The sequence below is a fragment of the Amia ocellicauda genome, chromosome 6 (assembly GCF_036373705.1).
Source record: "Amia ocellicauda isolate fAmiCal2 chromosome 6, fAmiCal2.hap1, whole genome shotgun sequence".
NCBI lineage: Eukaryota > Metazoa > Chordata > Actinopteri > Amiiformes > Amiidae > Amia > Amia ocellicauda.
The window spans coordinates 48,786,262-48,814,197 of record NC_089855.1 but is presented as its reverse complement, the minus strand read 5'-3'; the positions used below and the strand labels follow the sequence as shown (position 1 = coordinate 48,814,197).

The window sequence follows — 27,936 nt, the reverse complement described above, 5'->3', positions numbered from 1 at the left end:
AAACATCTATGTTTTGTAAGCATTGTATTTTTAATATTGTGCATAATCCAGAATAAGACTGAGAACGGAAGTAACCAATACTTTCAGAATTATATTTAAAATTACAGTTATTGATGTTTTAACAACAGATTAATGAAAATCTAAACCTTTAACTATATAGAGTGCATAAGGCATCAGAAATAAGAAATAAATAATATATTCTATTATAAGATACATTAAATAAATACATTAATAATAATAATAATAATAATAATAATAATAATAACAATAAATAGTCATGGTGTCCTCTAAGACTCAGAAGGACAAGGATTTGTTTGTTAAAAATCATATTATGGACAAATTCTGTAAATTCTGTAAAGTCAAATTAAATGCAGAATACACAATACATATTGGGACAATGTCATAATTTCACAATAGTGATTTATTAAGAAAAATTAAAATGTACAATGTACAGCTTTTTACATACATTAAAAATTGTACTATTATTATTATTATTATTATTATTATTATTATTATTATTATTATTATAATTAGGCTTAAAGATAATCAATAATTGGAAGAAAATAAAATATGTAAGTAAATACAATACTATATCTACACGTACTTGTGAGCATGCATGATGAATTAAAATAGACGTACATGAACAGCTTCTCTAATAATGACATACAAATCAGAGCAGTGTCTTGTATTATTATGATGATGATGATGATGATTATTATAGCAGACAGTTATCAGTTGCATTATCAAGTAAAAATTAGGTTCAACACCATATATATATATATATATATATATATATATATATAAAGAAAATATATATGATCAAATAGTAGTCTAATATTCATTGTTACTAATCTGAAACTGCAATCAAAAACAACAAAACATTACATAAAGCATAACACATGTACTTGAAGTGTGGGAAGAACTGGCTGTCTTGTAATCCAGTTGTTTTTATTTTACTCCTGGAATTGCAAAGTCTTCTTGCAGTTCCTTAGGTGTGTTTTTTTCCACAAGACTGTTTTGTAACTAATTCTGTATCCTCCTACATGTACAAGAACAGATTGCACAGAAGTAGAAAGGTCAACACCTGTGGGAAAACAATGAATGAGTCTACAGTGTGCATGTAAATAAGACTACAAATAAAATGGGGGTTTTACTAAAGGTTAACAGAAGTCACCATGTTACATGAAGCTTAAATTTCTAACCAAGAAAAATAAACTTCTTCTGTTATTTAAGCAATATATATATATATATATATATATATATGAATAACTGATTTCAAGATGAAGCCATGAGGGTCCTTTTTTTGTAGGCAAGAACTTGTTACATGGGTAGGTAGAGCAAGTCGAGTTAAGTAAGTTATTGAAGATTGTACAGTGGAAAAAGAGAAACACATATATAAGGACAATTTGACATGTCTCAGGATGCACAAAAAATCATAGATACCTGTATGTGTTTTTTTTTGTGTGTGGCTTTTTAGTAAAGAGGAAGGCTCAAAGAAAAAGTTATAAATATTTTATTTTAGTCTTCCCTTGTTCAAGTTTTACTAAAATAGACATATCAATCTATCAAGATTTTTTTTTTTTTTTACTAATTTGACTACATAAGATGTTATGTTAAAAGTGTACTATTTTCAGTATAGTGATGACATTTTATTCCAGGTAGTGCTATCACTAGGAAGGAAATTACTGAGGAAAATTGTAGGTGCAGAGTAAAATGTATCTATATCTTTGATAGATACGATGGATGCAAAAAAAAAAAAAATACTTAGAAGAAATGCAGGCTTTGTCATAAATACATGAAGACAAAGACACAAAGGACCATGTTGTTTGTTATGAAACTTGATGATTTCATGTTTACTTGAAATGAAGGAGATAAACTGTAAAAAGAAAATATTGTGTGTGTTTTTTTAACTGTGGGGTAAACGGAGTAATAAAACCACAGTGCTACATGTCATATATATAATCATTTACAAATATGTTCAAAATTGTATGTATTTCTAGAGAACTGGGAAATACACTTATGCTACACATCAGTTATGATAAAGTGTTATCATAGCTATTTTATCCATGAGTAAAGAATAAGAAATGGCATGTGGGGTGGGGGTAAGTTATGCTTTCACTCATACCTATGAATAACACGTATGCTTCTTATAAATGTATTGAGAACCGAGAAACAGAAATAAGTAACCATTCATTATTTTTTGAGATCCAGGAAACAAATAAGGAAATAGTAGCCATTTCTTATATTATTTCATGAAAAAAAAAAAATCAGGCAAACTAAAAAAGTAACCAACAAGGAAAAATAAGTAACCCTAATTATATATTTTGAAAATTGTGGAACAGAAATAAGAAATAAGTAACCATTTCTTATTTTTTAAGGAAACCGTGGTTCAGAAATAATAAACTGTACTTGTTTTTTGTTGAAAAACTGAAAACAGGAATATGTGTCCATTACTTATTTCTTGTAAAACAGGGACAAATATAAAAATGAGTGATCATTACTTATTTTTGAAAGCCATCAATCAGACATAAACAATGAGTAAACATTAATTAGAAATAAGTAACCAATATTAATTTATTGAGAAATCTTTAGAATATGAAATCATTACTTATTTTGAGAAATTATGAATTAGTAGTATGTAACCATTCCTTAGTTATTGAAAAATAAGCAATAAGAAACAGAATTAATCCACCCATTTTCAAAACTGCCTGTGACTGTGGGTCACAGGGTATGCTAGAGCTCATCCTGTCAAGCATAGGGTGAAAGGCAGGAACACACCCATGATTGGACACCGATCAAGCCTATTGCCCTAAACTGCATGTCTTTGGATGGTGGGAGAAAACCAGCACACCTAGAGGAAAGCCACACAGAGATGGGAGAAACACAGACTCCACACAGAAATCCTAAGCTGAGACTTGAATCCAGGACCACTGAGGCAACAGCACTAACCACCATGCCACCATGTCAACCTAAGGGGTTAGGCTTCTTCTTGGGCTTGGAGACGAAGTGGCGAGACCTCCGGGTCGGCGTGCTGCGTTCACCTTCCTGAAACACCGAGGCCTGGGGCCCCCCGGTGGTGACCGCGTGGCTTTAACGGAGAAGGTGCCTGTGTTGAACCCTTCATGGAAATAATCGTGAAAGCAGAAAGGCGCTTTGTAAACCAGCTAGCTTGGAAGCCGCACGTCAGGGCATTCTTTCAGTGAGACCTCGGTTTTTCACAAGCACGAGTGAAGCTTTAAAAGAAAGCGACATAGAATTTTGCAGGCTGTTCATCCAATCAGAAGGTGCAAGCCCGAGTCCGTTTACGATCTGTCTTCCCGGGGGGTGGTTTTTGTGAGATCCGGGGGAGAGGTGAGGTGGCTTTCTTTGGTGTATATGCCACAGGTCCGGTGAGAGGTTTTCTTTCACAGCTGTCCCTCAGTCAATACCAAAAACAGTCCCTGCCAATTTGCTGTTTGCTAGCTCGTTAAATCGAACTTGCTCGGTCTGCTTGCTATCTTTAATCTAAAACATTATACAGTCTCTTCGGTCTGACTTCGGATCGGAAGATTGAGGGTTGGAGTGCCTTTGCGGACGTTCCTGGGGTTACGACGTCGAAGCGGCATCTCGGCCGTTTCTGGAGAACTTCGGAAGGGCCAGCTGGCGTGCTAATGGTGCTGCCGTCGCCGGCGCGTTGTGTCTGATAACCTTACGGCAAACAGGCAATGCCTTGCGCCTGTGTCTGCGGCAAGAAAACTGGGCACCTCTTGCCCGAAACCAGCATACGAGCGCCGGATGCCTGGAGGATGCGGGCATCGATCCCGCTGCCTCTCGCATGCTAAGCGAGCGCTCTACCACCTGAGCTAATCCCCCCATCTGAATGATTCAGAGGAGAACTGGGTGAAAGTGTTGTGGTCAGATGAGACCAAAATCAAGCTTTTTGAGACCAAAATCGAATACTTATTTCCCTCATTAACATGCAAATCAATTTATAACTTTTTTGAAATGCGTTTTTCTGGATTTTTTTGTTGTTATTCTGTCTCTCACTGTTAAAGTACACCTACCATTAAAATTATAGTCTGATCATTTCTTTGTCAGTGGGCAAACGTACAAAATCAACAGGGGATCAAATACTTTTTTCCCTCACTGTATGTCGAACGTCACATGACCAAACTGGAAAACTGGTGTAGCGTAAGGTACACTTATAAATTTCAATTAAAGAAGTGAATTTATAGGATCACCTTATCAAGCTTATTGTACTTGCTTCAGCTTATTATTCTCCTCACGTTCTTGATTGTTCTCCTCTTGCTCCCTTTCCCGTAGCCCTTGTCTGTAATCCTACATCTTGACAGCACTTAGCTTCACCGTCCAGGATGTAGGAAGTCTCTTACTGTACTTGCATAAATTGTAATTGGAATTTGTAAAATGTATTTTGAATTGCTGTATTTTAGCTAAGTTGAATTTGTTATGATTGATACCTTGTACTTCTCTGTATTTTGCACTTATGTTGTAAGTCGCCCTGGATAAGGGCGTCTGCCAAGAAATAAAAATAATAATAATAATAATAATAATAATAATCACGAATCCTGGAATCTTGTAGAACTCCATTTCTGTAATAATTGGACGTAGACACCAATTCCAAAGATATAAATTGTCAAATGTATTAAAAAACAAAGACTAAATGTAGAACTACACTAATCATACAAAAGGGAAAAACTAATTAAAATTCAACTCTAGATCAACAAATCAAAGACAAATCACTTTCGTGACCAAATCAAAGACCATGGGATCGCATATGATAACACACAAATCATTAACCAAAAAAGGTTATAAACACATTGACTACAATACCGGTTAGTAAGACGAAGGTGAGTCTCTCATTAGTATTGTTAGTCAGACATTAAATAACTACGCAGGTTAGTATTTATGTCAGGTAACTTCTCATTATATATATAAGTCTCATTTACATTTAGGTGCCGAGAAAGATCCTATCATTACTTGTTACCACAATTTCCCTTAACTGATTATTATTCAATGATTAAGGATAGGCAGGGCCACCAATAATCTAATGTCTATTAACATGTGTCAATTTCAGACTAAACAGTTAAACAGGAATGAGAAGATATTTCTCGGCGTTGACAGGTTTTATTTCTAAAATTGTCAACAAAACAGTTTAATGCAACACATTTATATTTAAGAAAACTAAATGATATTACACATTCTAGAGTTCTGAATCACAGATTAACATTTCTAATTGATTTCTCAAATGTCATGAATCACAAACTCCAAACTGTTAAACTTATCTGAACTTTGTCGCAGAGAGGCCTCTCTGGCTTCCGGCTCAGATAACAGCACACGGCACGAGGTCCGTGTGGTTTGGAACAAAGGCAGTCCGGTTCGGCTTTGTCCAAGAACTTCCACTCAGTCGATGCACCTGGAAGTTGGGGTTTCGCGAATGTAGAGTCTTTTCTTAACAGATTTTCCACTGGTTTGAAGCCTCCAAGGTTGTGCACAAAATCTTCTTTGTAAGCAGGGTTCCACCATAGTTACTTGAAGACAAAGTCTTTGAGGAAAGCAGGGCCCTGTTTGGTTTCAAGTGTCAAGTTTCTTAAGACTCAATAGCTATTTAAATGACTGACACTTTCGTATACAGTCGACTTTGTCCAGCTGTAAAACTCCACTGATCAGGTGGGCACAGGCGGGCAGCACAGTCTGTAAAGTTCTTTATTTGATAAAGTCCTTTAAAAGAATTCTTCGTACGGCTCAATCTCCTTCTCCCAGTTTAACTCTTCTGTTGCCGGCAAAGACTTAGTTGGTTTCTGGTTCTGGTTCTGGCAACAGAGCTACAGGTTGAGCTGTGGCAGCGAGTTACCGGTTCAGGTGAGAGAGAGAGAGAGAGAGCGTGCGCTGTTCTTTATACGCCTGTCAGATCAATAGGTGATTGGTTCTTGAGTTTGTGAGATTGGATTTTGGTTTCAGCCCCCAGTGTCCTATTGGAGGGGGGCTTGATTTATGATTGATGTCAATCCATGCCATCTTTTGGAAATGCCGGTTGGCCCGGGTTCATAGCTCTATGTCGGGATTTCGGCTCTCGTCCAGTTCAAAGAGTTTTTTATTACCTACAGGCCCCTTTCTCCAGACATCTCATAGCAGGATTCCAAACTATTTGGCCTATTCTCAGTGCCATCCTCCCCAAAACTGTCACCTTGATGTAAACCAGTTCCAAGCTGATGAGTTAAGGAAATCTGATAACTTTGGGGGGGAGAGGACTTCTTTAGATCAGTGCTTCAGCTCAGAGCTAAAATGCTCTTATAAAAATACACCCAACATAACGCTACACTGGTCTCACCACATCCGCTTGCTGGAAAAGTAACTGTAATCCGCTAACCTAGCTAGTTGTTATTATTTGTTATTATTTGGATCATTTTATTTTATATTTATTTTGGGAGGCCTGATTATGAATAACATGGAATAATAGGTGGCACTCAAGAAACAAGGATTTACATTCAGTCCACTATACCCCAGTAACCTCACTATCCTTGTGTTTTAACAAGCGCATTTCACAGGACTGGTGCAGTGCTGTGACTAGTTAAACAATAAACTGAAAGATAATTATCAGATCGTAGCAGCCGATTTTATTAATATCTTATGAACAACTGGACAGTGTTTCAGGCTGTTGTCCTGTGGATGTTGTGAAGGTCTGTTGTATTACAGCCCCGCAGAGACAATCAGGATGAAGGTGAACACAATTTAGTTAACGTGTGCCAATTTACAAGTTAAATTAATTAATAAATACATACAGCAGATCGGGATTTTCCTATTAAACATTAAGGACTGGTTTAATAAATGCATCCATAAACGCCATGACGGAGACATGCACACTTTAGTTAAATTATACAGTAACCTGCTATATTGTAACTGCTGTTATTGTATGATTAATCGTGAAACATGTGTATTTAGTTTCAACTGTAACTTGCCCTGGTTAAAGATGTCTGATAAGTAAATAAAAAATAATATGGCTAAAAGTGTTGTTTGCAGTTACAAATCTGTAGTAAGATTAATAAGTTAAGGAAGTCAAGTTGTGCCATTTAAAATACATATATACTAGCACATATCTTGATTATTACAATAATAAATAGCAAATATTTATTTTATTGTTGCACATGGAAAAGTTTTCTTACAGTAACGTAATGCTTTTCTGAATATAATAGTAGTATTAAGGGGGGGGTGTATTTTGATAAGAGCATTCAGAGCCCTTAGCTGGAGCTCTGATCTAAAGAAGACTTCTCCTCCAAAGTTATCAGATTTCCTGAGCTCATCGGCCCTTGAACTGTTCTACGTCAAAGTGGCAGTCTTGGGAGGATGGCACCGAGAATGAGCCAAATGGCTTGGAATCCCTGCTGTGAAAACATCTGGGGAATAAGACCTCGCAAACTCAAGAACCAATCATCTATGATCTGAACAGGCATAAAAAGTAGTGCACATCTCTCTCTCTCTCTCTCTCTCCCGAACCAGTAACTCGCTGCCATAGCTCAACTTGTAGCTCTGTTGCCAGAACTGAAACAGGAAACCAACTAAGTCTCTGCCGGCAACAGAAGAGTTAAACTGGGAGAAGGAGATTGAGCCGTACAAAGAATTCTTTAAAGAAAGTCGACTGCAATACAAAAGTGTCAGTCATTCAAGTAACTATGGTGGAAAAACCCTGCTTGCCAAGAAGATTTTGTGCACAACCTTGGAGTCTTCAAACCAGTGGAAAATCTGTTTGGAAAAGACTCTACTTTCGCGAACCCCCAACTTCCAGGAACATCGACTCAGGAATTGACAAAGCCGAACCGGACTGCATCGTCCCACCCCATGGAGCCTCGTGCCGTGTGCTGTTATCTGAGCCCGAAGCCAGAGAGGCCTCTCTGCGACGAAGTTCAGATAAGTTTAACAGTTTGGAGTTCATGATTCATGACATTTGAGAAATCAATTAGAAATGTTAATCTGTGAGTCATAACTCTAGAATGTGTAATATCATTTAGTTTTCTTAAATATAAATGTGTGTTGCATTAAACTGTTTTGTTTGACAATTTTAGAAATAAAATCTGTCAACGCTGAGAAATATCTTCTCATTCCTGTTTAACTGTTTAGTCTGAAATTGACACATGTTAATAGGCACTATTATAGTGTGGATTATAGGTGGCCCTGCCTATCCTTAATCATTGAATAATAATCAGTTAAGGGAAATTGTGGTAACAAGAATCTTTCTCAGCACCCAAACGTAAATGAGACTGATATATATAAAGAGAAGTTATTTGACTTAAATACTAACCTGCATTAGTTATTAATGTCCGACTAAAAATACTAATGAGAGATTCACCTTTGTCTTACTAACTGGTATTGTAGTCTATGTGTTTATGTCCTTTTTTTTTACGATTTGTGTGATATATGCAATTCCATGTTCTTTGATTTGTTGATCTTGAATTAATTTTAATTAGTTTATCCCCTTTTGTATAATTAGTGTAGTGCTACATTTGATCTTTGTTTTTAATACATCTGAGAATTTATATCTTTGGAATTGGTGTCTGTGTCCAATTATTACACAATTTGAGTTCTACAAGATTCTAGGATTCTTGATATGGTGATACTTAAATTCACTTCTTTAATTGAAATGTATAATTGTACCTTACGCTACATAATGTTTTTTATACAAGTTTAACTCTTCTTAATATCTCTTAACAGAAAAGTGTATTTATTACGCTGTCTCCAATCACATAAAACATAAAGAATAAAATAAACATAAAAGTCCTCCCGCCTCAGGCTCTATCACTCGTAGTGTTGTTTTCGGTCTTTGTTTTTAAAACTAAACAGTTCTTCCATTGATGTTTTTTAATCTTTAAAATACAGAAGTTTAAAAGTAAATGTTTTAAAGTTCATTTTTTGCAACTTTCTGTAACAAACTACGTTATGAACTCGTCTGACTATATATACACCAATCAGCCATAACATTATGACCACTGAGAGGCTCACTGATGCACGTGGGGAGCGAAGGCTGGCCCATGTGGTCCGATCCAACAGACGAGCTGAAAAAGTTAATGCTGGTTCTGATAGAAAGGTGTCAGAACACACAGTGCATCGCAGTTTGTTGAGTATGGGGCTGCGTAGCCACAGACCAGTCAGGGTGCCCATGCTGACCCCTGTCCACTGCCGAAAGCGCCTACAATGGGCACATGAGCATCAGAACTGGTCCATGGAGCAATGGAAGAAGGTGGTCTAGTATTGACTGGGCCACTCCAGGACATTGACCGTTTTGTTTTTAAGCCACTCCAGTGTGGCTATGCCTGTATTTTTGGGGTCATTGTCCTGCTGGAAGATTAATCTTCTCCCAGGTCCCAGGTCTCTTGCAGAGTTTTCCAGAATTGCTCTGTGCTTTGCTGCATCCATTTTGCTCTCTATCTTTACAAGGTTTCCAGGCCCTGAGCATGATGCTGCCACCACCATGCTTCACTGTAGACATGGTGTTCTCAGGATGATGTGCGGTGTTAAGCTTGTGCCAAACATAGTGTGCTTTAGTGTTGAGGCCAAAAGTTTAATAGTATGCACAGTGTCTCCCAGCTCAGCCGTGGAAGACTGTAACTAATTTAGAGTTACCATAGGCCTCTTGGTGGCCTCCCCAACTAGTGCCCTTCTTGCCCAGATACTGAGTTTTTGAGGACGGCCTGATATATTATTATTTTTATTATTTTTTTTTTTTTATTATTTTTTTATTTTTTTTTTTTTATGCCAGACGCCCTTATCCAGGCCCACTTATAATGTTTTTAGGCAGATAAACAGTTGTGCCATTGTCTCTCCTTCTTAATAATGGACTTAACAATGGAGCTCAGAGGGATATTCAATTGCTTGGAAATGTTCTTATATCCTACACCTTATTGGTGCTTTTGAAGTACCATATTCCAGATTTGATTAGAATGGTCCTTTTTCTTCATGAAGTTTTTGTTAGGAATTGTACTAACAAACTGTGGGACCTTCACAGAAAGGTGCATTTAACCTGAAATCATTCGACACACCTTAATTGCACAGAGGTGTACGCCATTCAACTAATTACCTGACTTCTAAAGGCAATTTGTTTAATTTGGACAGTTCTACATTCACATGCATTACCTATAATTGCAGATTGAAGAAAACATTAGGATTTTTCTTTAAAAAAAATGTTTTTTTAATAGATTCTGATTGTGGATTATTAGGAAAACGAACAAGATGTGACAAATATTCTAAATGAGTTTTTCACTGAGGTTTTTACAAAAGAAAACACAGATAACATGCCACAGGTTAACAAATCCAGTCCAGTCAAACCCTAAGAGAGATCAGGATAAATGAGGAGGAGGTACTAAAGGGACTAGCAGAATTAAAAACAAACAAATCACCTGGGCCAGGTGGGATATTTCCAACAGTACTTAAAGAAATGAGGGAAATTATTTATAGGCCACTAACTCAATTATTCCAAATGACACTTAGAACAGGGGATGTGCCCACTGACTGGAAGACAGCAAATGTCATACCAATCCACAAGAAAGGGGACAAAACTGAGCCAGGAAATTACAGACCAATCAGTCTCACCCGCATCACCTGTAAAATGTTGGAAGAAATGATTAGACAGAAAATACAGGAGCATCTTAATGAAAACCATATTCTTGGAGATAGTCAACATGGGTTTAGATGAGGCAGATCATGTCTTACTAATTTAATAGATGTTTTTGAAGATGCAACTGCAGCTGTAGATCACGTGAAAGCATATGATCTGATATACTTAGATTTCCAAAAAGCTTTTGATAAGGTTCCACACCAAAGACTGATCCTCAAATTGGAAGCTGTAGGCATTCAGGGTAATGTAAGTAGATGGATTATGAACTGGTTGATGTTTAGGAAACAGAGGGTGTTGATTAGAGGAGTCGCTTCTAACTGGAGTGAGGTTGTTAGTGGAGATCCACAGGGATCAGTACTTGTTTTTGGTTGCAATAAAGCACTTCAAAGTTTGAATGTGTGTGTGCCCAAGAGAGAGATACAGTGAGTACAGATTGTTTTCTATTGGATATTATCAGTGGACAATGTACATTTTAGCTGGCGTTTTGTTTGTGATTTTTTCCACATGTTATAGATATATGTAGAATGTAGATTAAATAGATACAAATTATCTCCTTATTTAGATCTTTATCTTGCAGTAGGAAACCATATCGCCACATATTGGAACCAGGAAGTGCCGTGACTCACTGTTTTGTTTCAGTTTCAGTTTATCTTTTGAGCATGTACATCCGTGAGGAGGATATTTAGCCAAACTAAAACCTCAGAAGGCACCTATTGCTCTGTACTCCCAGTCGTATTTGTTTTTCTTTCAAATACTAGCCTGTCCCAATATAAATGAACTCGAGTTCATAAATCTACTGAAGTAAATTGTGAGGACACTCACTGACAAATTGTTTACTTTATAATAGCACTTTGAAATAACACTTTGACCGTTAATGAAAAATCGAAGCTTGTAACAGTATGCAGGTTTTTATACAATTCAACTTTTTTTGTAGTTGTTTTGTTTGTCTAAAACACTGAAAGTTTCCAATATAATGAGACAGAGACCAAATTAAATTAACTACAGTATAATTACAGTAACATATATTCTCTATTACCTTTCTATTGTAGAACGTACCGGTACGTCAATACAAGACAAAGACAATTCAAGACTGAGGAGAGTAAATTGAGAGACAGGGTTAGAGCAGGAAAGAATAGGTGGGCTCAGAAACCACAGTCTCTCCCTGGCAGTCACTGAATATTTACACAGCCTCTACTTACAGAAGTCTCTGTAGTTTACAGTTGGGATCCTCCAGTCCAGCAGAAAGCAACATCACTCCTGAGTCCCCAGGGCGATTAGAGCTCAGATCCAGCTCTCTCACAGTTGAGGGGTTTGAACACAGAGCTGAGGCCAGAGCTACACAGCCTTTCTCTTTGATCCCACAGCCTGACAGCCTGGAGAGGAAAGGAAACACGTTGTTAATGTATTTATTTGTCCCAGAGCTTTAGAAACAGTCATGATGTTTGTCTGTACTAACAGAACTGGAGGCTCCACACAGAAGAGTAGGCAGCTGAGCATCACACTGTTGATGCCATTTATCTTACATGGTGACACACGTCCAGCCTGAGAAGCATGACATCTGAATTTGAATAAAACGTTCAGTTGCCTTTCAAGTAGAAAGAGCCATTACCGAATGGGAAGAGCCTTCTGAGCCAATCATGAAAACATGTACTGAAGCTGACCTATAGGGGCCCTGCCGGCAGGAGGAAGTCTGTGAAAAGTCTCCTGACAGTTGCTGCCTGCCGTTTCTTCTTTCACTGCCTAGTGATAAGTAATTTTGGTTTTGTTTTGATACTAAAAGCCTGGAGACATATGCTCCCCTTCTCTTTGGAGTTGTTTAAAAATGTTTGCGGTCTCTTTGAAGAATAAGTAAAGATTTAGACACTCTTCAGAGTTTTCTGCCACTTCAGTCAGCAGCTTTTACTTTTCAATGGAGGTAAGTGTATAGCAGCAGTCTCACTCTGCGACTCCCTCTACCAGAGCCCAATTTGCATATAAGTGGTCTGCCTTCCACAGCTGGTGCCTGGCCAGTCATCCAGTGGATCCAGTGTCATGGCCCATGATGACCATTTTGTGCTTCCTGCAGTAGCTGATAGAGGAAAGGAAATCAACATCCACTCTGAAGGTATATCTGGCTGCTATATCTGCATGCCATGATAACATTTTCCTATATATATTATTTATATTCTTTTATGATACTGTTTTAGTAAACTAAAAGAGAATACAACATGTTTTTTTATATTTTATATTAGGCTATAATGTTTAATGATTCATTTTAGGAAATTAAAAAAATTAAAAAATGAGAAAAGTTTTATACATATTAGGTTAAATTGTATAAATGTCAGAAAAATAAAACTTGTAAATACACATTAAAATGATTAGATTATAATGATTTATTATACTGTTTTAGTAAAATAAAAAATAAGAAAAATAAACATTTTATATATAATTCGGGTTATATTGTTTTAAGATACAGTTTTTGTAAATTAAAAAAAAAAATGAATATTTACCCAGAGGGGGATTTAAACCCACATGGACATATGTCCATGTGTTTTTAGTTTATATGTTTTATGATTAGGCTTAGGATGATACTGTGTTGGTAAAATAAAAAGGTAAGAAAAAATCTATTAAGAGATGAATAGACTTACATATATTGCATGTCATTACATACATTTTTAAGCAAACACAGATAAACACACATGCATATATCTCTTTAGTTTATATTTATCAAAAGACACTAATGTCAAATACACCACTTTTCTTAGAGAACAACAGTGAAATATATAGAATTATATCTGTACATTTTGACCAGCCCTGCACTTATTATATGTGTTACATTAGTGAATGCTCAAACATAGCCTTAACATGTATCATATTTAAGAATATATTGCATTTAATTTCATTACACATACATATACATTCACCTAAAGGATTATTAGGAACACCATACTAATACTGTGTTTGACCCCCTTTCGCCTTCAGAACTGCCTTAATTCTACATGGCATTGATTCAACAAGGTGCTGAAAGCATTCTTTAGAAATGTTGGCCCATATTGATAGAATAGCATCTTGCAGTTGATGGAGATTTGTGGGATGCACATCCAGGGCATGAAGCTCCCGTTCCACCACATCCAAAAGATGCTCTATTGGGTTGAGATCTGGTGACTGTGGGGGCCAGTTTAGTACAGTGAACTCATTGTCATGTTCAAGAAACCAATTTGAAATGATTCGACCTTTGTGACATGGTGCATTATCCTGCTGGAAGTAGCCATCAGAGGATGGGTACATGGTGGTCATAAAGGGATGGACATGGTCAGAAACAATGCTCAGGTAGGCCGTGGCATTTAAACGATGCCCAATTGGCACTAAGGGGCCTAAAGTGTGCCAAGAAAACACCCCCCACACCATTACACCACCACCACCAGCCTGCACAGTGGTAACAAGGCATGATGGATCCATGTTCTCATTCTGTTTACGCCAAATTCTGACTCTACCATCTGAATGTCTCAACAGAAATCAAGACGCATCAGACCAGGCAACATTTTTCCAGTCTTCAACTGTCCAATTTTGGTGAGCTTGTGCAAATTGTAGCCTCTTTTTCCTATTTGTGGTGGAGATAAGTGGTACCCGGTGGGGTCTTCTGCTGTTGTAGCCCATCAGCCTCAAGGTTGTACGTGTTGTGGCTTCACAAATGCTTTGCTGCATACCTCGGTTGTAACGAGTGGTTATTTCAGTCAAAGTTGCTCTTCTATCAGCTTGAATCAGTCGGCCCATTCTCCTCTGACCTCTAGCATCAACAAGGCATTTTCACCCACAGAACTGCCGCATACTGGATGTTTTTCCCTTTTCACACCATTCTTTGTAAACCCTAGAAATGGTTGTGCGTGAAAATCCCAGTAACTGAGCAGATTGTGAAATACTCAGACCGGCCCGTCTGGCACCAACAACCATGCCACGCTCAAAATTGCTTAAATCACCTTTCTTTCCCATTCAGACATTCAGTTTGGAGTTCAGGAGATTGTCTTGACCAGGACCACACCCCTAAATGCATTGAAGCAACTGCCATGTGATTGGTTGATTAGATAATTGCATTAATGAGAAATTGAACAGGTGTTCCTAATAATCCTTTAGGTGAGTGTATATATATATATATGTAATGACATGCAATATATGTAAGTCTATACATTTCTTAATTTATTTTTTTCTTTCCTTTTTAAATTTTCCAACACAGTATCATCCTAAGCCTAATCATAAAACATAAACTAAAAACACATGGATGTATGTCCATGTGGGTTCAAATCCCACTCTGGGTAAATATTCATATATTCAAATATTTTTCTTTTTTAATTTACTAAAATGAATCATTAAACATTATAACCTAAAATAAAATATATATAAAACATTTTGTATATTCTTTTTATTTACTAAAACAACATCATAAAACAATACAGTGAGGGAAAAAAGTATTTGATCCCCTGCTGATTTTGTACGTTTGCCCACTGACAAAGAAATGATCAGTCTATAATTTTAATGGTAGGTGTATTTTAACAGTGAGAGACAGAATAACAGCAAAAAAATCCAGAAAAACGCATTTCAAAAAAGTTATAAATTGATTTGCATGTTAATGAGGGAAATAAGTATTTGATCCCCTATCAATCAGCAAGATTTCTGGCTCCCAGGTGTCTTTTATACAGGTAACGAGCTGAGATTAGGAGCACTCTCTTAAAGGGACTGCTCCTAATCTCAGCTCGTTACCTGTATAAAAGACACCTGTCCACAGAAGCAATCAATCAATCAGATTCCAAACTCTCCACCATGGCCAAGACCAAAGAGCTGTCCAAGGATGTCAGGGACAAGATTGTAGAGCTACACAAGGCTGGAATGGGCTACAAGACCATCGCCAAGCAGCTTGGTGAGAAGGTGACAACAGTTGGTGCGATTATTCGCAAATGGAAGAAACACAAAATAACTGTCCGTCTCCCTCGGTCTGGGGCTCCATGCAAGATCTCACCTCGTGGAGTTTCAATGATCATGAGAACGGTGAGGAATCAGTCCAGAACTACACGGGACGATCTTGTTAATAATCTCAAGGCAGCTGGGACCATAGTCACCAAGAAAACAATTGGTAACACACTACACCGTGAAGGACTGAAATCCTGCAGCGCCCGCAAGGTCCCCCTGCTCAAGAAAGCACATGTACAGGCCCGTCTGAAGTTTGCCAATGAACAGCTGAATGATTCAGAGGAGAACTGGGAGAAAGTGTTGTGGTCAGATGAGACCAAAATCGAGCTCTTTGGCATCAACTCAACTTGCCGTGTTTGGAGGAGGAGGAATGACCCCAAGAACACCATCCCCACCGTCAAACATGGAGGTGGAAACATTATGCTTTGGGGGTGTTTTTCTGCTAAGGGGACAGGACAACTGCACCGCATCAAAGGGACAATGGACGGGGCCATGTACCGTCAAATCTTGGGTGAGAACCTCCTTCCCTCAGCCAGGGCATTGAAAATGGGTCGTGGATGGGTATTCCAGCATGACAATGACCTAAAACACACAGCCAAGGCAATAAAGGAGTGGCTCAAGAAGAAGCACATTAAGGTCCTGGAGTGGCCTAGCCAGTCTCCAGACCTTAATCCCATAGAAAATCTGTGGAGGGAGCTGAAGGTTCGAGTTGCCAAACGTCAGCCTTGAAACCTGAATGACTTGGAGAGGATCTGCAAAGAGGAGTGGGACAAAATCCCTCCTGAGATGTGTGCAAACCTGGTGGCCAACTACAAGAAACGTCTGACCTCTGTGATTGCCAACAAGGGTTTTGCCACCAAGTACTAAGTGGAAGGGGTCAAATACTTATTTCGCTCATTAACATGCAAATCAATTTATAACTTTTTTGAAATGCGTTTTTCTGGATTTTTTTGTTGTTATTCTGTCACTCACTGTTAAAATACACCTACCATTAAAATTATAGACTGATCAATTCTTTGTCAATGGGCAAACGTACAAAATCAGCAGGGGATCAAATACTTTTTTCCCCCCACTGCATAAACTAAATATATATATATATGCATTTAAAACTTTTCTTATTCTTTTTTATTGTTTAAAACAGTATCATAAAACAATATAACCTATTATATATGTATTTAAAACTTCTTATTTTTTAATTTTTCTAAAACAGTATCATAAAACAATATAACCTATTATATATGTATTTAAAACTTCTTATTTTTTAATTTTTCTAAAACAGTATCATAAAACAATATAACCTAATATATATATATTCTCTTTTTATTTACTTAAACAGTATCATAAAACAATATAACCTTAGAAATATATATATGTTTAAACTTGTATTTTTTAATTTACTAAAACAGTATCATACAACATTATAACCTTAAATACACAGTTTATGCTATTAAACATTACACCTCCACACCAGCAGAGTGAGGTACCCTCGGACCCTCACCATGATGGATGTCACCCTAGCAAGATGGCGACCATCTTACCAGATGACCTATGACCTTACAAATGGCTGCCATCCAAGATGGCTACCATCTTACCAGATGACCTATGGCCTTACAAATGGCCACCATCCAAGATTGCTGCCATCTTACCAGATGACCTATGGCCTTACAAATGGCTACCATCCAAGATGGCTACCAGCTTACCAGATGACCTATGACCTTACAAATGGCCACCATCCAAGATGGCTGCCATCTTACCAGATGATCTATGACCTTACAAATGGCCGCTATCCAAGATGGCTGACAAGGTAAGGCGGGACTTTCGGTCTATGGTACGTAGGAGGGCGGGATTTCCGGCTGTCAAAATAGTGATGCCGCCATCTAGACTACTTATGCTTTTTTCTTTTACTCCCTTCTCAGTTATAAGCAAGTTAAATTCCTTTCTTGCAAAGTATTAACTGCAAATGACCTTCCAATGCAGCTGGCAATTTAGAGGTTAATAATAATTATTCATGAGTATTGGTTATAATATTGATGAGATGGAAAGGCTTAGTTAGAGTGCCAATTAAATCACTGCTATTTTTATTAGAAATGACCATTCAGACAGTAAAGAATAGCCTGTGTCTATGTAAGGCCTAAAGTGACAATATTCAAGAGCCAGATGTTTGGAATTCTGTTTCCCTGTGTATATAGTTATTCCAGCTGTTGGTAGTCTAATATAAATGGCTGTAATGTTTGTTCTGGAGGTCAGATTTGAGTTGTTCTTTTTACACAAGTGCATAAGACTTTGAAGTTTCACTGTCCAGTGTCAAAAGTCTGCATGGAGCACTACAAAAGTGTTACATTGACCATTAATTCACTATTTTTCTTATAAGCGCTTTTGTTTTTCTTCACTGTTTTGATTTATTTATTAACTCTGGTGGGCAAACACAATTATTTCTGTAATTTTCTGAAACTCCAGTTTGTCCTCTGTTTTTTTATAAGACACTTGGCTCTAGCCCTTGTAGTTACAGAGTTATAAGTAGAAATATGCCAACAGTAAAACCAGGCGAAAATTGGGGCTAATTAATACAATTTATTTCAATTCATGCAATATATAATATGTGCATAGTGGCGTAATAAGATAGAACACATTCAAAATAAAAGTGCTGCACATTTATTCTGAGATGCTGAGATTCTGAACCCAAATGAATACCACTGAGGGGGGATTACTTTCACTCTTAAGAAACATACTTGAAATCATGAGAGCACAAGACACATTGCTGGGAAACAAACACACGCGTGTGTTTCCAAACACACGCACATCTGCTTCAGTCAGACGGCTGTGAATTTGAATTCACCGGCTTCTTTCCTGTGTTTTCATATTCAGAGTCATTGTCCTCCCCCTTCGCTCGGCAGCCTCCCTGTAGGACACAGCACACCAGACAGGTCAGTGAGTGACTGAGCTCAGCACAGCTCTAGCCTTGGTGACACAGCAATGCCAATCAGAGAGGATTGCCTGTAGATGGGATGATGGTGTTGTACTGGCTGGTGTCTCCATCTGTGTTCTTCCTCTTTGTCATGTTGAGCCATTTTCATTGTTATAGCCACTTATGACAGATTCCACAATGAGTTTCAGTATTAATCTGTACATCTGCATAGGGTCGCATTCACATTTTATATGGAGTATCTGTACAGCAGTCCCTTTCAGTACAGAAATCATCAATTGGTTGTGCTCACCTGGATTACACCATAGTCCGAGGCCACATTAGAGATCTGCAGCGCTGCGTAGGGGTCACCCTCAGCACCTGCCTGGTCTGTCTGTGAGACAAACCATAAGACGTCACTTTCACAACATTTGGATATGTTTCATCAGTAATGGGGCAAAAGTAAAAGTATTTGAAACTCACATTCTTCTTCCTTCACATCCAGGTGAGATGAATAAAAAGACAAAAGGACAAATTAGTGCTGTGCTGAGAATCAATGTAACAATCGTAGGAGTCGATTCTGACTAATTGTGAGGGATAAACAGGGTATATAATTCAATTATGTTTGTGTGTGCTCTATGTTGTGCTTTGTGTTATGACAGCATTATGACAGTTTATGTCAATATGGCAGGGCTCTGTACTCTAGTTAAAAAGCTTATGCTTGGTGTTCTTGTGTAAATAATGATTTTGAAAGAGAGAACTGTAGGAAAGATACCATTTATATTTCAGGACAACGAACACAATTATAATACACAGGGCAGCCATCACTCCTGTGGAAATGTATGGAACCAGCACAGATGGGCAGTCTGAAAGAAAAGACCCATATTTACATTTTCCTACATAACATTTTTGTCACAAATTTTAATGGAGAGACATTTTCCAGCTCACCATTCCCTGAAGGAGGAATCTGAAACAGGAGTCTGGAAGATCCAGCAGTGTTCCTGCTCAGGCACTCAATAGTGTCCGTCTGCCCCAGTGTCTTCACCAGAGTGAGGGTGCTCCTCAGGGCTCGGCTGTCCAGCTGCTCTTCTCCAATGACACTGACAACAGAGTCACTGCTGAGTCTTTGTCCAGAGAGCAGCCACTCAGTGCTGGGTGAGGGATGCCCATGGCTTTCACACTGGCAGGTGATGTCTGCTGTGTTCCTGATACACGGTGAGGCATTCACAATCTCTGGCATGTCTGTACGAACAACACAATCAGCTCAGTGCTCTCATTTACACAGCATATGAGGAACCACTATTGCTCTGGCTCATTTAAAGACAAGATTATTTGCTTTAAATATCATGTATTTTCTGTAACTATTAAGGTACGATAATTTTTCTTTTATGTATTAAAAATAGCAATTCTCAGACCCAAGTAAATGTTCACCCTACTTTGCAAGTGAAAATCTACATCAAATCCATATTTGGTGTGGACACCCTTTGCCTTGAAAACAGCATCAATTATTCTAGGTACACTTGCACAAAGTCAGTGATTTTGAAGGCATATAGTCAGGTGTGTGATTAAACAATTATACCAAACAGGTGCTGACGATCATCAATTCAATATGTAGGTTGAAACACAATCATTAACTGAAACAGAAACAGCTGTGTAGGAGGAAAAAACTAAGTAAGGAACAGCCAAACTCAGCTAACAAGGTGAAGTTGCTGGAGACAGTTTATTGTCAAAAATCATACACCATAGCAAGACTGAGCACAGCAATAAGACACAAGGTAGTTATACTGCATCAGCAAGGTCTCTCCCAAGCAGACATTTCAAGCCAGACAGGGGTTTCCAGATGTGCTGTCCAAGCTCTTTTGAAGAAGCACAAAGAAACGGGCAACGCTGAGTACTGTAGACGCAGTGGTCGGCCAAGGAAACTTACTGCAGCAGATGAAAGACAAGTCATGCTTACTTCCCTTCGCAATCGGAAGATGTCCTGCAGTGCCATCAGCTCAGAATTGGCAGAAAACAGTGTGACCCTGGTACACCCATCTACTGTCCGGAGAAGTCTGGTCAGAAGTGGCCTTCATGGAAGACTTGTGGCCAAAAAGTCATACCAAGGCAAACAAGGCCAAGCGACTCAACTATGCACAATAACACATGACTGAGGTGCAGAAAAATGGCAGCAGGTGTTCCGGACTGATGAGTCAAAATGTCAACTATTTGGCTGTAGCAGAAGGCAGTTTGTTCACTGAAGGCCTGGAGAGCGAAACACGAATGAGTGTCTGCAGGCAACAGTGAAGCATGGTGGAGGTTCATTGCAAATCTGGGACTACATTTCTGCAAATGGAGTTGGGATCTGGTCAGAAAGAATGGTCTCCTCAGTGCTGAGAAATACAGTCAGGCATACTTATCCATCGTGCAATACCATCAGGGAGGCATCTGATTGGCCCCGAATTTATTCTGCAGCATGACAATGACCCCAAACATACAACGTCAGTCATTAAGAACTATCTTTAACTTAAAGAAGAACATGGAGTCCTGGAAGTGATGGTATGGCCCCCACAGAGCCCAGATCTCAACATCATCGAGTCTGTCTGGGATTACATGAAGAGAGAGAAGCAACTGAGGTTGAATCAATCCACAGAAGAACTGTGGTTAGTTCTCCAACATGTTTGGGCCACCCTACCTGCTGAGTTCCTTCAAAAACTGTACAAGTGTACCTAGAAGTATTGATTTTGGGTGGTCACACCAAATATTGTTCACTTTGCATTTAGTTTATTGATAAATATAATCTATTAACATGTCTATTTTTGGAAGCATACTTACTTAACAGCAGTTTTTCATACCTGCCTAAAACATCTGCACAGTACAATATATATATATATATACATACATATATATATACATATATATACGTATACATATATATACATATATATACGTATATATATATATATATATATATATATCAACCCGCCAGTGGGATGAAAACAATGGGGCTTGGTTCAAAAGGTTAAGACATGTTAACCTACTGCTACCCTGCAATGCACAAACTAAATAATGAAACTACAAAGCAGTGTTTTTTTTTCCTATCTTTCGATCTCATGAAAAGTTGTGCTGTGGGGTAATGTTGATATACTGCGCTATGGAAATTCAACTCAGGTTCTAAGTTCAACAGGCTCATATTATTATGATAATATTATTTTTCACCTTGTTTTAACAATTGAAAGGGAATTCAAACATATTTTAAAAAATGCCACAATAACTGCATTACAGCATTGTAATATTTCCAAATCATGAAGCAGTATTGTAACTTAGTGCTAGGCATAGGACTGTTTGGTCAGCAGGTCAACACTACACCTCCCAGAAGCCCTGGGAGGTTGAATCCATGAATCCATGTTATGGAAGCACAGTGTAGTTAGGCTCAACAAGGAGCTAGGGTTGTGTTCAGGTTTTCTTTTGTTTCACTCTAGCACTATACATCTCCAGCATTGCACCATCACCCCAGTGTCTGTTTCCTGAGGTCCCATTACAAGAGCCTAGCACTGTGGCAACCCTCCTTGGTGTCACAGTACATATATAACAAGCATACTGACTCTCAGTGAACTTCTCCATTTGACCCTTCACCTTCACTCATTTTATACAACTCTGCTGAAATTATAATGACATGTAAAATATACAAGGAAGACTAATTGTGTGCTGTATCTTGAATATACCATATTGCTGTAAAGAAAACATAATGGAAGTTTATTATGTAATGGTAGACAAGAAATTAGCTTTCAAACAGAATTAATTTGATCAGTTTAGAGGGCATCTGGAACCATGAACAGTTCTTTCCATTCTAATGGTCTCACATTCCACGGTCGCATCAGGGGAGTTCTGTACAACCGTTTCAGAAAGATATCTCCGGATAGACAATGAACAGTGTGTCTCTATTCAGTCCATAAGGTGTGGGAACCCCACATTCTCTACAACTGATAGAGGTTGGTCATCTAGAGCAATACATTCTGATATTTTCTCTGTGATTGTATATGCCTTTGAACTGTTCAAAACTGATTTCTTCCCTATGCAGAGACTGCTGCGATGTCTGCTGTCTAACCAGGTTAGCTATACTCTGCTTAACATTCATGTCAACGAACATCTTGTGCTCCTCTGGATGGCGACTCTCCAGATGTTATTCCAATTGCTAGTGTTAATATATTTTTAATTTCTACCTCCCCTTGAGATTTCTCTAGCACACAGATTGTGTTTAGCAGTTTTGCTTTCTACATTGTCAAGTTTATAACTCCACAGGTGACGCTTGCTAGCTACAGAACGTAGTTTAATGAACAGCAGTTTGTTTGCTGAGTTAATATGTCATATTTAGGCATTTGTACTTGAGAAAATCTGTAGAAAATGAAATAACATTGCAGATACTGAGTATTTAAGGGATGCTATTGGCCCGATACGAGCACTTAAGAGCAGTATTGGTGCAACTCTAGTGCAGATTGAGTCGTCCAGTGATGTACCTCAGAGACGGTCACTCAAGTCTGAATCACACACTATACTTTACTCAATGCATTTAAAATATATCAATGCTTGTTATTATTCAATTCTCATGAGTCTAATGTGTTCTTTAAGGCACCTGAAAGAGAAGACAGTTAATTAAAAAAACACATCATACATACATCGCACATCAAGTTGTACAGTTGCCTTGCCAACCCCGTGTTCGTTCTGTGCCTCACAGTAGTACTGTCCACTGTCACTGGCTGTAACACTGAAGGTGAGATTCTGTCCAGACCCTCTCGGTGTCACCTGATCTCCGTTCACCTTAACCCAGGTGTAGTTGCTCACTGGTGGGTTGGCATTGCTGCTGCAGGTCAGAGTCACAGAGCTGCCTTCTGATACTGAACTAGAGGGGCTGACTGAGGCTGATGTGTCCTTTGGGGAATCTGAAAGAGCAGATCAGAGCTTTGATGAGGATTAGGAAGGACCATGATGGAAGGTTTGGTGAAGTTAGTTTGTGAGTAATAGTGCAGTGAAATCTTATGTAAATATGGAAGTTGGTCACAATCAAATGAATGAATGAGAGAATATGAAGTGAGTTGGCAATAAACCCAGTGTTTTATGCATCTTTAATGGAGTTCATAGTGTCTGAGCTAGTTTTGGTGATGTAATCCTTCTCTGAATGTAGAAGGTTTTGAAGATCCCCTGTCAGGGGACCAGTTTCTTGACATAGCAGGCTTGTTGCTCTGCTGATGATGCTGTGTGGAGTGAGGAGGTGTGCCTCAGAGGCGGCAGCTTGAACCTGAATCACACACCATTCTTTGCTCAATGCATTTAAAATATATTAATGCTTTTATTATTCAATTTTCATGAGTCTAATGTGTTCTTTGGGGCACCTGAAAGAGAAGACTGCTAATTAAAAAAACACATCATACATACATCGCACATCAAGTTGTACAGTTGCCTTGCCAACCCCGTGTTCGTTCTGTGCCTCACAGTAGTACTGTCCACTGTCACTGGCTGTAACACTGAAGGTGAGATTCTGTCCAGACCCTCTCGGTGTCACCTGATCTCCGTTCACCTTAACCCAGGTGTAGTTGCTCACTGGTGAGTTGGCATTGCTGCTGCAGGTCAGAGTCACAGAGCTGCCTTCTGATACTGAACTAGAGGGGCTGACTGAGGCTGATGTGTCCTTTGGGGAATCTGAGTGGGAAGATGGTTATGTTGTTCATTTTTGCAGGTTAAACAGATAGTTAAACAGTATATGTATATATCTATGGTGTTTGGCATTGTGAGATGTATTGCATATATGTTCTGCTATTCTTAACAATATATGACTGAATGTTTGCAAGTGTTATTTTACTCTGTCATGCTGAGGTGGTTAACACCATTTTATTTCCATATGAGATGAGCAAGTTTAGTCTGTGGTGCTGCTGGGGTTCAGGCCTCCACCTGTTTGTTGCTGATGATTTGTGCATCGTCCCAACTGTTTTCCAGATTGCCGCCTGTTTCTACATGCTTCTGAGTAACAATCCTACAGCAATATGTGTCTACATTGGTAATGATTGTGCACCTGCTATTAGTGCTTCATAATATGGTTTTTAAAGACTAGTAATTTGCAGACTGTTTTCTTCAGTCTCATATGGTGCTTGCAACAATGCATGTTAATGATACTGCAGACACGTCGCAGACAGTTTTGTGGTCACACTTCACCCAGTCAACACCAGCCCAGCTGTCATCATGTTGTGGGGGTGCTTCTAATTCTTCAGCAGGGACTGGGAGGCTTGACATGATTAAGGGGGAATGGACGGTGCCAAGTACAGGCAAATCCAAGAGGAAAACCTACTTCAGACAGACAAGAATGAATAATAATTTAAAAATGGTGTGAGGCACCAAGAGGGTGTATGACTGGTTTAATGCTACATGTGACCTACAACAGAGATTGAACCAGCTGTAAAGGTTAAGGCGATTGCACCACTTGCACATAAGGCTCTTTTGGCTACACCTGGGTTTACGTCCTACACCTAATCAAGAGTGGGCGTGAGTTTCTGGTGTAACATTTCAATAAGGGAAGAATGCAACAAATATGCTCTATACTATAACATGCTAGATATCTTACACAGCAGTAATCTCACAACAGTTTTACACTAGGTATTATGAAAAGAGCAGATGTCTCACACAGGACACTGAGAGTCACAGTCGCTTCAGCCGTTGTGCTGTGGTTCAGCTGTTGCAGTGGATAGAGCGCAGTGCAGCTGATGTTAAGCCCATGGTGGAGATGTGAAGCAGTGAAGGTCAGAACAGAAGACACAGATTTGGTTTTATCCTGATTCTCTACCTCCTGGTGATCCACAGTCCCATTCATCCTGGGGGTCCATGTCAGGGCTGGGGGGAGTGTAGGACAGGGGGCTGCAGCAGAGCAGCTTAATTTCATGGGGGTCCTCTCCTTCACTTGATCATCTTTCATTAGTTTTGGAGGATTGTCTATGAGACACAGATTTGGAAGACATTGAGAAACTTTTTTACCACAATTACTCTTACATCCCTTCAATACATTGAACGCTCTTTGGGAAGGTTTTAGGATATGAATGTTTTGTATTCTTACATATTATGACATTCAAACAACAGATTGAAATTAGTGTTATGATTAATAGTAACTGAAATGATTGGTCTTAACATTAGCATTACAAATGCTGGTCAGCAAGACAAGGTTTTCCTGAGCTGCTGACTTCTTCTTTTCTCTGGGTTTGTTTGTGGTTTTTCTGTTTACCAAAGATAATGGATGCTTCTCTGTTTTTCTGTTCCTAACTTAAAACCGACATGTAACATCTGTGACAGGAGTTGCCCAAAGGCCATGATGCCCAGTCATGATTCAAAAGTATAAAACCTATGACAAACTTGAAAGCTTTTGATACTGACAATCAGATTGCTCCTATGTCGATCTCATGAGCTCATAATAAAGATTGTATTTGCTTAACTTCTCTATGACTTCTCCACTTCATTAAAGAAAGGTTCTTCTCTGCCCAATGGCATAGCATAACTTATTTTCCACAGAGAGAAAGGGCCAGCAGGGTGTGGCTGAAAACACAATTCAACCAGAGAGTATATATCTCTGAATGGATCAGATATTTCTCCAGTCAGGGCTGACAGCAGTAGCCCTCCCTAGCCTCAAGCTTCACTATGTTTGCTGCTTAGTGCAGAAATGTATCACAAACGGTGAAGAAAATTACAACAAAGCACAGGAGATGTGTTTCTTTCATATCTTTCTGAAGATTCCTTCATCATTGCCACCATTGCATCAAATGCTCATAAAGTAGATAAAACAAAGTTAGTGTAGTTAAAACACGTGTTCATTGTGTTAACCAAGTGTAATATGATCAGCTAATATGCATTAAGCATGCTGCTAGAGTGGTGGTCTGCACCATCAATTGATTGATTGATATCTTGTCTGCACTCAGCTTCTACAATGCAGGATGTAAGACCTCATATGTTGAATACACTTGTGTAAATTGTATCATGCTTTGAATTGCACTGTACTATGTAAATTGCAATTTGTCATGTTTTATGCCTTGAACTGCACTATATTCTTGCACTTTCTATTGTGCTTTTGTATCTGATCTCCTCCCTGTGTCTCAAAACACACACCTCCGCAGCTGATAGTGAATCATGCCCTCAGTGGGCACACGTCCAGCACCAGCAAGTTAACCTCCAGAATACATGGCGCGTCCAGACTCTCAGCCAGTGGAAACACCCGTTTAAGCGTCCGCCAGTGGAAACGGGAAAAATGTGGGTTTCTCCCTGCCTGTGAGAAATGAGCTGCCTGCACCAAAACCTACACATTTTACCCCCAAAAGCAGTTATTTAGCTTTATTCAATTTTCATTGTGGTATAGTTCTGTGCCCCCACAGCCCACATAAAAAATATGTATAAGGTAATAAAATACATGTTTAACAAATAAACATTAAACAATTAAGTTATCATCCTGACGATTTCAGATTTTAATTGGTTTATATGTATTATACGCTGTTACATACTTAGGATTATTTCTCTTTCACAATATTTTTAATGTTTAAATGTATTATAATGGTACAATTAGTGGAGCAAACAGCTACATGCTCGGTGCAGAGAGCAGAGCGGCTGTGAAGAGCCCAGGACACAGGCTCTCTATGCAGGTCCCCACTTTGTAGGGTAGATGTCATAGGTCCCCACTTGGCTTTTTTTTTTAATATATATTTTTAATATTTTAACAAATATTATCAATACTGAGCTCAAAACATAATTTTCCTTGTATGTTTTGTTTTATGAAAGTGTTTGGAAAGTGAGGTCCCCACTTGGCTGTGAAAAATGATCCCCACTTAGTAAGGTAGACGTGTATGTGTGTGTATGTGTGTGTGCGTGTCTGAGTGCAGGCTGGAGGTTTCCAGGCCCCAGGTTTCTTTTTTTTTCTTTTACAGATCGTAACAAGTTTCAGCCCTTCCTCTAGTTTGCACAGATTTGTACTAGACTGCAACTTTTACTTACAGAGATAAAGAATGAAAAGGCAGTCTAATTCCAGTCTAAGGCAGGAATGAACTTTAGAAAATCTGGAATATGCACAACATTAAAAAAAATGTAATACAGAAATTGGAAATTGAAACTTTCAGTAATCAACGTAATCTCAGTAAATACTGCACCTACCCAAGACCAATATTGTCTTGCATTTCAGAATATATCAAACGTATTATTTAAAGAACAGATACAATGTAAAGATTGAATAAATACAATTATGAAGTTTTAAAGGTGTGTGTGTGTGTGTGTGTGTATTCACAACACCGTGTGATGTAAATGAAATGTAAGATTACTAAATTAAATTAAGAAATCCTTACATATAGAAGAATTATAGAATAAATATGTTATATAAGAAGCATAGACTATATATGTAGAAACTGGGAAATTTCAATACAACTCAATAAAATCAGCATTTGTATTAGTAACAAACTATTAGTATTAGTAACAAATTCATATTAGTAACAAAACA

General features: G+C 38.4%; 1 protein-coding gene and 1 non-coding gene across 4 annotated transcripts in view; both read right to left on the bottom strand.

The window, feature by feature from the left end:
• The window catches only part of LOC136751661 (myelin-associated glycoprotein), a 363,254-nt gene that overhangs the window by 328,346 nt on the left and 6,972 nt on the right, over window positions 1–27,936 (bottom strand). For all 3 annotated transcript variants that reach the window (XM_066707450.1, XM_066707452.1, XM_066707451.1), the window contains exons 4-6: window positions 25,098–25,403; window positions 23,859–24,122; window positions 23,102–23,365 (exon numbers count right to left, since the gene is read on the bottom strand). In XM_066707450.1, the coding sequence (XP_066563547.1) occupies window positions 23,102–23,365; window positions 23,859–24,122; window positions 25,098–25,403 (834 nt within the window). The remainder of the gene's footprint in view (window positions 1–23,101; window positions 23,366–23,858; window positions 24,123–25,097; window positions 25,404–27,936) is intronic.
• On the bottom strand, window positions 3,780–3,852 carry trnaa-agc (transfer RNA alanine (anticodon AGC)). Its single transcript has one exon. It is a non-coding gene; the product is annotated as a tRNA-Ala (tRNA).